Source organism: Orbicella franksi, chromosome 5, assembly GCF_964199315.1.
Source record: "Orbicella franksi chromosome 5, jaOrbFran1.1, whole genome shotgun sequence".
NCBI lineage: Eukaryota > Metazoa > Cnidaria > Anthozoa > Scleractinia > Merulinidae > Orbicella > Orbicella franksi.
This window is the reverse complement of record NC_138149.1, coordinates 24,573,034-24,589,900: the sequence shown is the minus strand read 5'-3', so window position 1 is coordinate 24,589,900 and position 16,867 is coordinate 24,573,034. Positions and strand designations below refer to the sequence as shown.

The 16,867-nt window shown below is 39.1% G+C and overlaps 3 protein-coding genes and 1 pseudogene across 3 annotated transcripts; all 4 read left to right on the top strand.

The window, feature by feature from the left end:
- The first annotated feature begins 1,289 nt into the window (after positions 1-1,289).
- Positions 1,290-2,488, top strand: LOC145486716 (methyltransferase-like protein 27). The gene is made up of 2 exons (XM_081465423.1): positions 1,290-1,774; positions 2,275-2,488. Exons 1-2 carry the CDS (start codon positions 1,531-1,533, stop codon positions 2,451-2,453), a joined length of 423 nt encoding a protein of 140 aa, XP_081321549.1. The 5' UTR covers positions 1,290-1,530; the 3' UTR covers positions 2,454-2,488.
- A 1,138-nt stretch (positions 2,489-3,626) lies between these two features.
- On the top strand, positions 3,627-4,867 carry LOC145486714 (octopamine receptor beta-2R-like). Its single transcript, XM_081465421.1, has one exon. The coding sequence runs from the start codon at positions 3,991-3,993 to the stop codon at positions 4,864-4,866; it is 876 nt and encodes a 291-aa protein (XP_081321547.1). The 5' UTR covers positions 3,627-3,990; the 3' UTR covers position 4,867.
- Positions 4,868-5,509: 642 nt separating this feature from the next.
- LOC145486715 (methyltransferase-like protein 27) lies at positions 5,510-7,416 on the top strand (annotated as a pseudogene).
- A 1,338-nt stretch (positions 7,417-8,754) lies between these two features.
- On the top strand, positions 8,755-15,753 carry LOC145487140 (methyltransferase-like protein 27). The gene is made up of 4 exons (XM_081465863.1): positions 8,755-9,013; positions 13,190-13,319; positions 14,115-14,490; positions 14,816-15,753. Exons 2-4 carry the CDS (start codon positions 13,191-13,193, stop codon positions 14,992-14,994), a joined length of 684 nt encoding a protein of 227 aa, XP_081321989.1. The 5' UTR covers positions 8,755-9,013; position 13,190; the 3' UTR covers positions 14,995-15,753.
- The last annotated feature ends 1,114 nt before the right edge of the window (positions 15,754-16,867 follow it).

Below are 16,867 nucleotides of genomic sequence, written 5' to 3'. Positions count from 1 at the left end.
CATGAACTTCCTGGTTCAACAGACTAATATTGTATTTCAAACCGTCCAAAAAAAAAAAAAAAAAAAAAAAAAAACACCTTCAAGCAATCAAATTCATCACGTTAGTTAGCACGAGCTTGAGCTAAAACCAAAACAAAATAAAATGACCAAAAGTGCATGTACCTAAACATCCCAAAATACACATACTAACTTAAAGCCCTCTTAAGGTGGCTGGCTCTAAACAGTGTCGGCACTTTTCTCAAGACATATTTTGTTGGGTCATTGCAACCACTCTTTATCAATTGATGCTACGATCATGCTATCAAAATCCTGTCCAATCATTGATGAACATTTTGCTATCATTTTCGTGACACAATGGGTTACCATAGCAACAGTATGATCTGCTAAAAACACTATTATAGCTTTAAGGGTTTATAACTCAAAAACGACACGGTGAATTTTTTTTATATATGTATCATTTAATTTCGATTAGCACGATAAGAAATCTGTAAATAGGGTTCAGTGCCACCTTAGATTTTCAAAACTTTAATGTGGCTAGTGCTCTGAACCTCATGGACAGATTTTTGATCTATAAAATTTTGCCAAAAGTTGCGTCTAAAGCCAAAAAAAATAATATCCAACTCAGGCATGAAAAATACGTATTCTTTTGAAAAAAGAGTGTGTTATTCGGCTTCTCTTTTTTATTTTTAGAATGCCATACCAAGAAGGCTTTTCTCAGGTCTTTGGCGATCGATTAACTCACTTTTCGCATGGAACAACAAAAGAACAAATTAAACATACTTATGACAACTGGACGAGTGTGTATGACAAGGTAACAGAATAGTTGTAATCTCACTGTCTATGTGCATGACTTTATTCAAGAGAGTTAAATAATCAAACTGAACTTAAAGATGTGACTTTATTATATAGATACTCTGTTTAACTGGAAAATACATCATTTGCAAAATTCAAATGAAACTACATCTGGGACCCGAGGTCCTGACTAGCGAAGATATTGATGACATCATTTCCAATTTTTTCACGCTTGTTTGTGCAAAATGTCAGAGAAAATGGCAAGCGATAGACTACACTTTATATAATAAAAAAAAAAAAGAAAAGAAAACTGCGAGGTGGCTTGAAGATATGAATTTTATTTTCTAGTGTTACTAAAAATACTGTTTACCGCTTGCAAATAAAACTTGTCTTTGCTCGTGTCCTCTACACCATGTATGTATTGCTCGTCAGACGATGTGTATTACCCATTCCTAGATGCTGGCTCTTTACCGAATTATTGTGCGTTTCTTGGAGCAGATAATATAAAACCTTGATTCTAGTATACATGAACCTGGCATACGAACTGCACATTTGCAGTGTTGTAATTGTTCGTGGATGTAAGATAGAGCTGATTTTATTTAGGAGGTCGTTCAGGACGCTAGCAGTGTTTACCACAAGCCACTACCTGAATGTCTGAATGAAGCAATCAATCAGGTTCTTCCGCAGAAACCGAAAGATGAAATCAAAATCATTGATGTTGCATCCGGAACGGGGTTGATGGCAGTCGAGCTTCAAAGACTCGGCTACACCGCCCTGTGCGCTCTCGATATCTCAGACGGAATGTTGAATGAAGCCAAAAAGAAAGACGTGTACAAGAAGTTCATCTGCGCCGCTCTGACCGATCAGGAAATTCCCGAGATTCAAACAGGAGAGTTTGATGCTCTGATTTGTGGTGGTGCGATGTTCAAGGAACATATTCACTCGTCTGCGTTAATTGAGATGGTTAGGATTGTTAAAACATGTAAGTCTGCTCTCGGCATAATGAGAGTGTTTTCCAGTCGACACTTATATTTACTATATGCAGCCTCCCTTAGTACCATGAGCCGGAAATCAATCATCCATTGAAACCGAGTGGTGACTTGCGTCCAAAAATGTCTTTTTAATTCAGCATAGCGAAAAATAAAATATACCTTTTTTTGTTCGTTACCCTAATATCCTTGGGAGAGGGTAACTTGGGTTACATATTTGTCGTTGAACTAGCGTGAGGTGCGACGTATTGGCGCAATCATGGCATACGCTGGTCAACCAACCTCTGTTCGGGAAAGGAGCCCGCGAGCACCCTCGGGACTGACAGCACGCGAGAGCTCGAGAGCGGTGGCAACCCAGCGGATCTAAAAAAAAAAAAGCCAGATCTGAATAGGGTAAAGAGTTTAAAGACTCGAGCACGTAATGTAAAGAAAAATATAAATTAATTTAAAATATTCGTTATTTAATTCTTTTTTTTTTTTTTTTCTTTTGTAGGTGGTCTACTTTGTTTTAATATTCGCGACAGTAGAGCAGATGACTTCAAAGGAAAGATTCTAGAATTGGATAATGTAGGCATATGGGAAAATGTCTGCAAAAAGATGGTGCCTTACTTCGACAGAGATGAACTGCCAAGAGAAACTTCAGCGTTTGTTTATAAAATTCTGATGAAATAATCAGAGGCGGACACACAGTAGATAAACGAAACAAAAGCGTCGATTCCATATCGGTTTCCGTGAAATTAATTCACATTAACGAAAATAAAAGCACACTAGCATAGCTGGAACGTTGATCAAGCGTTTCATTGAAATTGAGGTTGAAATAAATAACTATAATTTAACACACATGCAAGTAAATGTGAAACAGACATAGTGAGAGAATAATATGTATTTTAAAATTTTAGTCATGCATCATCGTGGAGACTTCGACCTATAACAAGGAAAGCTCGACAATTAAGTCACCACTCCAGAGTGATGGGCTCCTGTCCAGAGATATGAGTAGGACAATTTTGGAAAAATATTGTACCAAGTCAGTAAATAATAAAGGGGGCGTTTAATTTACCATCAAACTGTCATGCAGTTAATATGATCTCACAAGATTTGTTAGGAAAGGTGAAAAAATGGAAAAGAAAAGACTGCAAATCAAGGCAAAGCAAAGAAAACGTAAGGAGAGGAGACAAAGGGAAGATAAGAGGAAAAAGAAAACCAAAAATCATACTTGACCCGTGCTGCACTCTCAGCTACCTTTTTTTGTTTGTTTGTTTTTTTTTCAATATACGTACTGGAATACTGGAGCTTTTTATTTGCAATTAGAAATATTTCGTAGGTGCGTTTGGATATTTGGTTTCGCTGGTTCAACAGCTTTTGAGTACTAATACAGCTCTCAAAAACTGACGTCGAAGGCTGCGGTAAACAGAGGCTTACATCTCTAGCCAGGTTCAGTTTCATCATTGTTATCAAGCCTGTCATGTCTTACATCGTTTACCAATCGCACACACCCGAAAAGCCAAATATTTGTTGTAACTGACTAGCTGTCAATTTTAACAGAATCCAACTTTGTATAAATTCAACTCGAAAGTCATTCCCTTCAACAACATAGCGCACTCAGCACGTCTTTGAGTTTATGAAAATTGATTAATTTAAAACTGAACGTTTAAAATTACTGCTGGACTCCTCACAAAATTAAATTTGATTTAACAGGGGAATATTAACTTCAGCAAAGTACATACAATTTGAAATGCTTTAATAATAATTTCTTTTGTTTTTTTGAGCGTCATAGCGCAAACCTTAACCTCTTTTGACATGCATGCTTTAGAGCCGTGACCACAATCAATGTTATCGAATCGAATTGAATCTTTTTTTTTAGCTGCAGGAAGAGATCTCTTTCGCAGTACAAACAAAAAGTACACTGTCAAACGCTTTGTTTTGTTTTGTAATTGAAGAGATTTTACCGGCACGTCTAATTGCACTTATGACATACAAACTATGTTATTAAAGATCTGTCTCCATTGTTGAATCAGGGCAGATGTCTTGCTGTAATTGAAATTTCACAATCCTTGAAGCTAAGAGCAAAGTCGCCGTCAACAAGTTCATTCTCTACAGTACGATTGCGTCTGAAAAGGATCCCTGAAATTAAGCGGAAGAGAAGAGTATTAGCTGAGCTGCTCGGAAATTATAATCTCTCTTGAAAGCATCATTGCTGAGAAAGTTCTTTATGGCGACTTCATGGTTTTACATCCTTGGCTGGTTCCCCAGCGTTTTAGCAATCCTTGGAAATACTATGGTCGTGCTTGTTATCTTATCCAGGACACGATTACACATCCTGCCAAACTGGTTTGTCCTGTCGCTCGCAGTGGCTGATTTCGCTGTCGGTGTTACCTGTTTTCCGACAATCTTCCTTTGTAGAAAACTTGTCCTTTGCGAAAGTAACTGGGGCTATGACATAGCCGTGCTGGCGATATACTCTTCTGTTACTAACTTGTGTGCTATGACAGTTGATCGCTATATCGCCATTATCAAGCCTCTGAGGTATGTTACGTGGATGACTTCGCGTCGAGCAGCTTCCCTCATGGCGTTATCTTGGAGTATTCCCATTGCTCTCGACTTTATTCCAACAATATGCGCGAGGTTAGGAAAATGCAAAATGCAAAACACAACTCTCATCTTTAGCAAAATGTTTTTATTGGAGATCCTTCCTTGTTTGTTCCTGCTGATAGCTACGATTCAAATAATCATAACTGCCAGAAGGCATCGCTGGCAAACTGCTCGTCTCCATGCTCAGCTGCGATTTAATCAAGTCAGTCACCGACAACCAAGAGATTTTTCATCTGCTAGAGTCATCATAACAGTAGTGATCGTTTTCCTTGCTTGCTACTGTGTAGAGCTGTACAGCGTTATTCGTTTCCTTGTCAACTCCTCGATTCCAGCGCTGGAAGTTGTTAACGTCATTGTTTTGCTGGTACTGGTTAATTCGGCCGCCAACCCGATAGCTTATGCTTTGTTCAAAAGAGACATTCGAAGGGAACTCAAAACCTTGTGCAGACCATTTAGACGCGCAGCTTTAAGACATAACAAAGTCACTCCGGTTTAAACATGTGAGACGATGTAGGTGTTGCAAGTGCCTTTTCCCACGCAAAGAAGCCATGGTAGAAGAGAAGCAAAGTGACAGCATGAGTACAGGCCTTCACTGATTACGCTAATTGAAAACTGTGTCGAACTAGGTGTAATAGAAAGCTGCTATGATCTCAGCTCAAAGTGAAATTAAGTGGGGTGGTACGAAATTCTACCTGTATTTCTGTGGAACATGGTACGAATTTTGGCGCAGACTGCAAGTCACGTGTTACTACTGTTTTTAATCTACCATGAAGCCACGAGTCTGTTCACAGTCTTTTCTTACTTGTTACGAGTTATATTTCTTTAAGCGCACAAACGATGCGAGGGCGTAGCGCGAGAGTTGCCGCGAAGCGGGTGCAACAAAATTAAACAACCTTAAACGTCTGTGTACTTCTCTGAAAAAAAAAAAACGCTTTTAGTCTCCTCCCCCATGTCATCACCTTGTCATTGTCACCTCCGCCCTCGCTCCCTTAATTAAATCAAGCAACATCTGAAGGGATCAAAATACAAGACAACAACTGCACGACCGTATACGGTGTCACACGTGTGTTGGAGTATGTCTTCTAAGAATTATTTTAACTTGGAAAAAAGCAAACGAGAGGAGAAAACGGAACCATCTGACTTCTGTAAGCTAGGAAGATAAGAAAATGGCGGAATATTTGGATTACAAACAGGTTCTTAGAGACAATCCAAAAGATGAAATCAAATAAGAGATGCTGGAGCAGGCACAGGGAATGTTAGAGTCGAACTTAGTAAACTCGGCTACACTAACCTGCATGCTCTAGATATTTCAAAAGAAATGTTAGATGAAGCAAAGAAGAAAAATTTGTATAAGAAGGTCATCTGCGCCGCTTTGAATGACCAGCGGATTCCCGAGATTGAAACAGGAGAGTCTGACGTGTTGATTTGCTGTGGTACGCTGGTGCAGGGGCATACGCACTCCAATGCTTTTGTGGAGATGGTCAAAATTAATATGTTTTCCTGGCTCAGATTTAAGTGCCACTACGATCAAGTTCTCGATACCCATTTTTTTTTTTTTTTTTTTTCATTTTCGTACACAATAGGTCTTACCTAGATATCTTGGCAAATTTCAATCCATTAAGAACATTAGAACTCGTGTTTTTTGGACCTTTATTTCCGAGAATTTACGGTCGCCATCAATTTTTGTTGTTCATAGTCCTGGTTGAGAATTGCAGAAAATGACGTCATTTTCTCAAAAATACCACACGGGCTGAAATTATAATAACAATTAGTACAGCAATTCACATAAAGAGTAACAAAAACTTTGGCTTATATATTCGTGCAATTTTTCACATAAATTGTTATTATAATTTCAACCCTAGAGGTATTTCTGAGAAAAATGACATCATTTTCTCAAATTCTCAACTAAGACTTGGAACAAGGAAAATTAATGGCGGCCATAAATCATCGGAAATAAAGGTCCAAAACCGCCAGTTCTAACGCTCGTAATAGATTAAAATTTGGCAAGATATCTAGGAAAGACCGATTGTGTCCGGAAATGTGAAAAAATGGATATCGAGAATATCATCATAATGGCACTTTAATTAAGTGCAAAACAAAGTGAGGTCGCAACGGAACCCAACCTCCACCCGATCTGCACACACAGCTAACCCTGCTGAAAGACTGAACAAGTTTTGGTGTGAAAAGTGTTATTGTTCCAACTGTCAACCCAAAAAACGTTATCTTGTACAAGTGTTGATACCTTTGTTGGATTCGTCATATTCGGAAAGGAGCAGTATTGAATTACAGGAAAATTAGGGGAAAAAAAAAAGGAAACGCAGACGGAATGGTTAATCTCTTTCCATTTATAATCAATTGGATCAGAAAATCAAGCTGTAATTCTCAGTGATTCCTTTATTTTTTTTCTTTATATTCCGCAGATGGTGTTCTCTGTTTTAACATACCAATCACTGGAGGCAGCGTGGCCGAGTGTTAAGGGCGCTGGTGTTGTAATTCGGAGGTCCCGGGTTCAAGGCCTCCACAGTGCCACTAGGGGGATTTGTTTCTCGGTAGTCCCGAGTTCAAATCCTCGGTCACGCTTTGTAAATAGCCAACTGGTCTGCCTCCTGCCAGTTGGGATTTTTAACTGTGTTACGTTTATTTGAAATATTTGTTTCCTTTGTTTCAGTGGCATGCCTGTAAACTAGCTAAGCTTAGTGTTTGTATAGCTTAATGCATGACCACTGTAAATAAGATTTACATTTTTTACACTTACTGAACTCGATGAATACCAGAAAATGTGATGTTGGATGAAGATGTTGGAACTTGAGAAAGCGGGCAGGTGGAGTTCATTCTCCAAAACGAGATTGCCTTATTTCACAGCCGATGACATGCCTAAGGAAACTTCAGCGTTCGTGTACAAAGTTTTCAGACATTATCAGTTAATAAGTTTAGAGAGACATGAAAACACGTCTTTTTTGTAGCTCTTCCGTAGATTTGAGCTTTTCTAATTGAAATAAACGTATAGTAAAAACAAACTGTTTATTTGTGCTCCGTGTAATTAGCAAATGACTAATATATTTACCTTGCAAACGCACTCATAGAGTGATTCGCGACTGTTTTGATCTGTTTCTAGCTTTACGTTGAATCTTGCACGTTGTGAATATGAGAGAAAAGTACTGGGTTAACTGGATAGGAACTGACTCTCTTTCGTGTATACTGCAAACCTCAGTTGAGTGGCGCATGAAGATGTCTCTGTGTGGAATTGTAAAATAACTGAGCTAGTGAGCGCGCTCTTATTAGTCTATAGGTGTGTTTAGATGATAGTGTGTAAACACTGTTGCGACGTTTTAGGTTCGCGCGTATTTTTGAGAATTATTTTATAAAAGCAATAGAGCACTTTTTCCGTGTTTACATGGCCTCATCTAAACACTCGGAGGGTTGGGAGAATTCTCGAAAGTTATGCAAACCCGAGACGTAGTCGAGGGTTTGCATAACTGTCTCGAATTTCCCAACCCTCCTCGTGTTTAGAATTTAGATGAGGCTATGTAAACACGGAAAAAGTGCTCTATTGCTTGACTCTAATACGGAGTAACGCGTACTAAACTATTGTCACCGGTCATTAAACTACTGTCACTTTATTTTATATTGACGAAATATAAGTACTTATATAACAGAACGTAAAAGTTCCTGCAGAATATCGGTTTGTATCGATTGTGGAAAACAATCGATAGTCATTAGTGATTGCTATAGATTGATATCGATTAAGTATTTGGTGCCAATTTCCTTCGGCAGGCCGGGGTGTGTGTATATTATGCAAATTATGTTTCTTCTTCTTCTTCCTCCTCCTCCTCCTCCTCCTCCTCCTCCTCCTCCTCTTCTTCTTCTTCTTCTTCTTCGTCTGTTTTGTTATAAGCAAAATGGCTGGCTTACCAAACTGACAAGGGGGCTTTGCGTACCGTTAGTGTAAGACAGAGACTGTGGACTGTAGGGTTATTCATGCTAATCGACGTAAGTGTCTGCACTCCGGTTAGCATGGATGTCGCCCAGGTTAGCCTGGATAATGCTTCGGTCAGTTTACGGTTAGCTCTCTATGATGGAAATGGTGACACGATTGAGTGGAAAAGTCTGCAGTCTGCATTTTACCCCCGGTTTGCAATCTGCATTTTACCCTCAGTCTGAATTTTACCCGCAGTCCGCAGTCCGCAGTCCGCAGTCCGCAGTCCGCAGTCCGCAGTCCGCAGTCCGCAGTCCGCAGTCCGCAGTCCGCAGTCCGCAGTCCGCAGTCCGCAGTCCGCAGTCCGCAGTCCGCAGTCCGCAGTCCGCAGTCCGCAGTCCGCAGTCCGCAGTCCGCAGTCCGCAGTCCGCAGTCCGCAGTCCGCAGTCCGCAGTCCGCAGTCCGCAGTCCGCAGTCCGCAGTCCGCAGTCCGCAGTCCGCAGTCCGCGGTCCGCAGTCCGCAGTCCGCGGTCCGCGGTCCGCAGTCCGCAGTCCGCGGTCCGTAGTCCGCAGTCCACAGTCTTCCTCTTAAACTGACCGCTTTGTGTATACCTCAAAAGAGGGCGGGCTCAGCTATCTTGAAGCTTCCAGTGTCTGTGACTGGCCTCTTAGCCTGGATTATCAGGCTTTCGCTGTGAAAACACTCTGCAAGTTGGAAACGTTTGAGGTATGTAACGCAAGTTATGGGTGAGTTCTACGATGCATTGAGTTTGGTTGACCATGCAGTAGGTTAAGGCATGATTAACAACGAAAGCAACCGAAACGAAACGACCGAGACCATCAACGGCTGAAACGAGAGTGCGAGATCACAAATGCAGACTTGATTCAATGGCCGTTTTTTCACCGAGCATGTTGTCGCTATTTGGACCTATTAGATCTGGAGCGCACAACTGACGATTTTCTCTCAAATGCGTTATGTCGATTGATCAAGTTTTAAGCTAAGGCAGGTTAATTTTAGGCTGCGCCGTGTAAAATGTTAATCGCCTCGGTCATTCTAGGAGAACTTCAGCCAGTTCTCGTTTTCATAAAGGATTTGTTGTCCATTTTCCAAAAACCTTGCGACTGTTGCTATTCCGAAAATCACATTTGGCCAATTTTCGATACCCAAAAACGACATTTTTATTTATCCGAAAATACCATACGGGCATTATATTTCTCACGAAGTTCGTGCTGACAATTTACATTAGAAACTAAAGGCCATACGAACAGATAATTTACTGCAGCAATCCATTGGGTCCCTATGTTAAACTGTTCTGAGCTCGAGAGTAGCTGAGGGAGATTTAGTTGCTAAGAATCCAAGTCAAATTAATTGAACATAGCCAGGGACAGCCAGGCGATACGAATGAGAGTGTAAGGAAAACTTCAAAACTGGGTAGAAATAGACTGCGAGCGGTTTCTTTTTTGCTAAAAAAAAAAAAAAATCCGTGGTGAAGGACCTCGCTATTCCCATTTGCCATCTAGACCACAGTCGGAAAGGGTGAATCGCTCTTCACAGCACAAAATGCTACAGTTTTACCAATATATCCCGAAGCTAGCGAGTCCTCCAGCCAAGCGAAGTCGCAAGACCAGCCAAGCGAATTAATCAGGGATCGAGCCATGAGAGTTTTCATTAAAGATATCACAATACAATAAGGCAATAATACACACACAAAAAAGTCATAAGTTATCAAAATATATAAAATGTATTGTACTACGCTAATCATTCATAAAAAATAAGAAAAGAAAAGAAAGAATGCCTTAAACTATCTCAACCGTGTTCTTAAGAGACTAAAGAGAATGCGTGACTTCTGCTATGAAATCTGTTGTTGAATTTAATTTCGATCGTCATTGTGTCAATGGAATAAAATTGTGATGTGTCTTCGAGGATATTGTTCATCGAAATTTGCGCTCCTCTTCGTGTTAAAGCGACAGATATGCCCCAAAAATATTATATAACTGTTCGCCGATATTTAGAAATGATAGGGGCCCATCACGTGATGGGCTCCCAAAAGTGATAATAAAGAAATAAGACGCAATAAATATATTTTAATATATGATAAAATGTAATACGTTTCAGAATCATGCATGAAATAATTAAAACCATCGCCACTGAAGCGCGCGCGCGTCAAATAAATATTTTACAAATATATTGCAGCATTTTTGTACCGTACACAATTTTTAATACATATTTTGGTACGTTTAAAATTGGCCAGCTCCTTGTATTAAGTTCAATTGATTTCCTTTGACTAATTTGGGGGTTAATCGACTAAGCGAGGGCTAAATGAATTTAAGAAGGGAGTTTATCTACTTCTGGTTGGTTGCTAATAGGTTGGGGGCTAACCAACTTAGCGGCTAAACCACCTACATCTGTCATGAATGAATGAATGCTTTATTTAACGTGGATATACGCTTAGCTTGAGAGCTAGTTTACAGGTATTCCTCCTAATAACTAATGAGAACCTAACAACTAAACAACGCTAATATCACAATTCATCAGGTAAAAATCACAAATTAAATACTGCTTAAAACTATTCAAAACTATTATTACAATATTACCGCCGCAGTCAAAATACTATTAAAACTAATGTCACAAATTTACTAATTCCCGAAATTTAGCGATCTAATTCTGTCTACTATTTCATTGGTGCCTACTTTTATTCTAATGTCATTTGATAGCTCATTCCATTTCTTGGCTGCAAAATATCTCCATGACTTGAGTCCATATTTAGTAGCGTTAACTTTAGGTAAAGATAAAACATGTTGTTGGCGCCTGAGATTGTACTTAAATAAGCGTGAATTAATAAGATTCCTAATTGCCCGTGGTTTGTTCGATATCCTATTATGTATTGTCAATAACATGCCTTGAATTCTTTGAGATTCCATGGAAGGTAGTCTTATCCTGTCCAAGAGATGCTGATAGGATGCATGTTTATCATTATAGACATATCTCAACGTCCTTTCGTTGACTTTTTCGATTTTTGTAGTGTTTCTTTTTCCGCAATGGTGCCAAACTTGGTTGCAGTAATAAAAATTTGGTGGTATGAACGAACGACATTACGATTCCTTGGTTTTAAGTGGTAAAATGTTTTTCAGTCTATTAAGGGCGTTTATTGGAACACTCACTTTGCGGCAAGTATTCGATACATGATCGTCAAATTTTAGCTTACTGTCAAGTACAAACCCCAAGGAGTTAGTCTTTTCTGTGGTCCTAATATCAATATTACCCGATTTAAGGACTAGCTGATCTTCTTTCCACTCTTCAGTGAGTGCAAGGCGTGCCGTCGGGCACCCATGATATTTTCTGTATCCAAACATAGAATTAAGAGGAATCTTCTCTAGATGAACTGTCAATTGTTGATGAATAAGATGTTCAAAGATCTTGGACATTCCTGGAAAAACTGTGACTGGTCGGAAATTCTCTTTCTCTTATTGTGACTCCTTTTTATGATGTGGTACGATCTCTCCTCGTTTCAAGGAGTCAGGGACAGCTCTCAAAGTAATGATAGTAGATGACAAAGAGGTCGTGTAATTGATGGAATGGACGCCTTGAGTGCACGTGGTGGTATGTGGTCATGACCAGTTGCTTTGTTTACTTCCATTCTCTGCATAGCAGTCTTGACCAACTCATGATTGAATAAATTGAACTCAAGCTATTCATTTTGATTCCAGTTCCTCGGAATATTTGACAAGTGCGGTTGATTTTCAAAAGAAGTGTACGGTTGGATGTCCAGTCTTTCTGTTACATTTTTAAAATAACTATTCAGAATCTCTCTACAACTTGATTCTGATCTTTAATTATTTTATTGTTCTTTTTGAGCGTGATATATTTATTTGGTGCGCATCTCTTTGAATGCATCAGAGGACGAAGTTCGTTCCAGAATTCTTTAGGTTTCCCGGCGGCATTTATGCAACTCATTCTAATTAATGAGCGACCCATAGCGAAAGTCATATTCAAGACATGGAATAGACTGAGTAAAAGAATAAATCATGAAGTCTGCTGTCTCGTCTAAACGTAATATATATGCAGGGGTTATTGACTAGGCTTGTTCGGTCAAGATAGCTTGATATTGGCCAACTTCTTTTAAACGTTTTTATGGACGAGATGGACTTCAGGTCCATGAACACGCCAAAATAAATAAATAAATAAATAAATAAATGCGAAAAAATAAATAAAAATAAAAATATATAAAATATCCAGCCATCTTGACCCCATAAGCCTGGTCAATAAATGACTTATTATACCAAAAAACAAACAAACAAACAAAACAAAACAAAACAAGACAAGACAAAACAAAACAAAACAAAACAAAACAAAACAAAACAAAAACAAAACAAAAACACCATTCCCTTGCGGGACACAGAGCGCGCAACGTAACCCCATCTTGCCCGCTAGGGTAGCCAATCCGGCACAACACAGGGTTAGGATCATCTTGCCCGCTCACGGGGCAAGTCATTTAATAAGGAACATAATGACTGTTACAACCTCTAATGATACAGCACAGTGGGTGAGCGCGAGTTAGTCTTTCGAGTTGGAACTACTAACCAACCCGGTGTACTTTAACAAGTGTAGACAGAGGGAGGTATATTTCTCTCAGTCATTAGTAATACATTCCGCTCAAAACAAAAGAAATTGCGGAGGTGATAGTGTGTGCTCACAAGCTCATTAATTTCAAATGAGAGAACAGTGTTTTACCACATTTCCAAACATTTAAAGATTTGTGAAAAGTACTCCGCTGCGCGTCTTATTTGCAAGCTCTCGATGTTCCACTTCACGATTTCAAATTGTACCGAATAAAATACTGACTATCACGGTATTTTCTGAAATCCAGGCAACAGATACCGATAACTTTTATTTCCTTTTAAGGATGGCTCATAAATCTTTTGAGGCTGGATATAGACAGTACTTCGGTGATATCCTAGACAACGTATCGCGAGCAACAACAGAAGAAGAAATTAAAGAGGTTTATGCCAACTTTGCGAGCAGCTATGATGAGGTAAACTATAGTTATAAAACTTGCTGGGACTAAACCAGCTGTCAAATGTGTCATTCATGATAAATTATGGGTGTTGCCGATACTTCAACTCAACAACATTTGTAGCTTTTTGACCATGATGTTATTCCACAAGTCCAGCCAGTTTTACAAGGCGAAAATTCTACATGACCAGAAACTATGTTCGTACATACGGATTTAAAAGTGTTTTTTACTAATAATTCATATAAAGTCCAGATAATGTCAAATGCGACTAAAGATATTGTTATACATTGAAATCACTATCTCTTTTCTGATTGGCCGAAAGCGTTCAGTAAATTTTCGAAAACAGCGCCTGTGACGTCATCTAGCTGCAGATTATGCAATAATCATGTCATGTATGCCCGCAGTGCATGATTTCTAAGGGTAATCATGTTAAGTTTGCGCGCTTTGTGTTGCTTGCCGTCAGTAAAGAAGCAAAAACAAGACTCCCATTTTCTTTTTTCTTTCAATGTATAATAAAACAATTATTAGATTCGGTTTTTGTGATATGCAGAATAATCAAGGTCTTGGTAAGGGTTATCAGCCTTAGCCTTCGGCTTCGGCTAATAACTCCTACCTCGAGTTTGAATATTCTGGATATCACAAAAACCTCATCCAGTAATTGTTTAGACAACTTCAGTTCTGCGGCAGTAACAGGAGGCTTTTTGCTTGACACAATGCTCCAAGCACCAAAGAATTATAACAGCTCCTAAACTATAACGCAAAATAGAGTTACAAGCTGCTACACTTCGGAAAACTGATTTTCTTCTCTTTCAGCGTCTCCATGCAGCTCAATGTGTTTCACATAAGTCAATGGCGGAATATCTGGATAATGCCATCAAACAGGTTCTAAGAGACAAACCAAAAGATGAAATCAAAATAATGGATGCTGGAGCAGGAACAGGAAATGTTGGAGTCGAACTTAGTAAACTCGGCTACACTAACCTGCATGCTCTAGATATTTCACAAGGAATGCTAGATGAAGCAAAGAAGAAAAATGTGTATAAGAAGGTCATCTGCGCCGCTTTAAACGATCAGCGGATTCCCGAGATTGAAACAGGAGAGTTTGACGCGTTGATTTGCTGTGGTACGCTGGTGCAGGGGCATGCGCACTCCAATGCTTTTGCGGAGATGATTAGGATGGTCAAAATTGGTATGTTTTCCTGGTTCAGATAAAGTGCAAAACAAAGTGAGGTCGTAACGAACCCAACCCTTTATCATCGAGTCCTATTTTATCACCTCTACTCTCACATCCCTCCACCTGGTCCGTACACTGTTAACCCGGTTGAAAGACTCAAGAAGGTTTGGTGTGAACAGAGTAAATGTTGAAACTGTGTACCCCCGAAAACGTTACCTTGTATAACAGGAAAATTATCAAAATCCACAAAATGGTTCATTTCTTTTCATTTATTGTCAACTGGATGAGGAAATCAAGCTTGAATCAGTTCTCAGTGATTCTGTTGTTATTTATTTCGCAGATGGTGTTCTCTGTTTTAACATACGAGTCACTGAACTCTATGACTACCAGGAAATGATGTTGGAACTTGAGAAAGCGGACAGATGGAGCTCATTCTCCAAAAAGAGATTGCCTTTTTACACAGCCGACGATATGCCAAAGGAAACCTTGGCGTTCGTGTACAAAGTTCTCAAACATTAAAAATAGTTTAGAAAGGCATGACAATATGTCTGGTTTGTAGCTCGTAAGTAGGTTTTAGCCTTTTTTTTTTTTTCATAAACGTAAAAACTAACTTTTCATTCATGCTCTGTGTAATTAAGAAATAACGAACACTTTTCCTCCGTCTGCAATTTATAAGCCATGAAATGATTTCGAACATCGTTAGTATAAAGACCTGGGCGTTTCTTACATCAGACTTTTTTTCTGTATTAAGAGTCTCACTTCAATCATAACACTATTATTCTAACAGAGACGAAATTGTCAGTTTGAGGAATTTAAACCGACTACGAATTGTCTCCATTTAGATGGCATTTCATCTTATCACGAGCATAAGACAATCTTTCCAGAATTAGCGATTGCCAAGATCTCAAAAAACGACGGAAATTGTTGACATCATCAGCCGACTCAAAGGTGTTGTTGCTAGTAATTTCCGAGCGTGCTTATCATCCTATGGCGGATTCTTTATTTTAAAAGAAACTCAAAGAGTGATGCGTGATTGTTTTTATTTGTTTTGAAACTTAACTTGAATCTCACATGCACGCTGTGAATATGAGCGAAAATTACTGGCCTAACTCAATAGAAACTGACTTCCTTTCGTGTGCTTTGCAAACCTCACTACTGTTAAAACTTTCACTTATTTACCGTAGCTAAAGCGACTGGCTCATTATAGTCCTTAGAAACCGGTTTTCTTAGCCTGAGAGGACGTTCTTGGAAAGCGTTTTACCCATGCCGAATTTCCAGACGTCCTAATCAAAATGTATTTCTCCTTGAATTACAATGTGGTAGTATGATAATGACCTTCTTGTCTTTGTTTGTTTTTAAAATGCCTCAAATCATGTTGCAATATTTTTAATTTTGGTTCAGTGACATAACTTGCAATAAAGTGTACAATCGTTTGCTAACAACGTGAATTTTAAAGTGACTACCGGCAGTACATATTGAGACAAACTACGATATACTCTGCGCTGTAATACCTTTGTACTCTGCGCTTTCAATTACCTTAGTTTAGTTATTTTCTTTTTTTGACTGCGTCATCGATTTCTTGACATTGTTTTTGAAATGATTTAGTCTAACACCCATTTTTTTTGTTTGAAGCAAAGAACACATATGACCATTTTCATGGAAAAACCGGCGCTCATCAACACAAAAACTAGTGGACTTCTCTAATTTCCTGTCAGCTATGCTTTCGCTCTTGGTTTTTATAAGGCAAGTATATGATTTTAAATAAGTTTAGAATTAAACTAAAACGCTACTCTGAGATCTACATTGCTGCGTACTGAAAACCACTCTGAACCCTTCAATTTAGCGTATCCTCGACTCATTGCTGCTTTAACCCGTTTTAACTAAAATGTATGTTCGTGTACAGAGTACAAGCCAACCCGAGATGGCACTCACTTATTTTCTTTTTCTTCATTTTCTGTTGCGGTGATGGGAAGGGATGGAGGGATGGGTGGGTGAGCGAAGAGATCGTGAAACTGGTGTTTTTGGGCACTAAACAGGTCTTAGATTTTTATTTGAGCTTGATATGTTGGGCGGGAGTTTAACTGGCCGTTATTTAAGTTGTTGAGTCGTGCATCCACACGGATTTACTGATCAAAAGCATTGCGTTTTATGCAGATGTATTTCCACGAAACCTGTTGTAAAATGAAGCCAACAATAGGCTTGAGACTTCTATTCCTATGGCATAGCTTGTCTCTTCACCTTCCAAAGCCCCGCAATGACATTCACAAGATCTTTGAAGGTCTAATAACAACAAAAGTGGAGGTCAATTTCCTGCTGTAAATTTCAGCTAACAATAGTCCTGGGACTTCTATTTTTATAGCATATGTTATTTTTTCACCTCCCAAACCCCTCA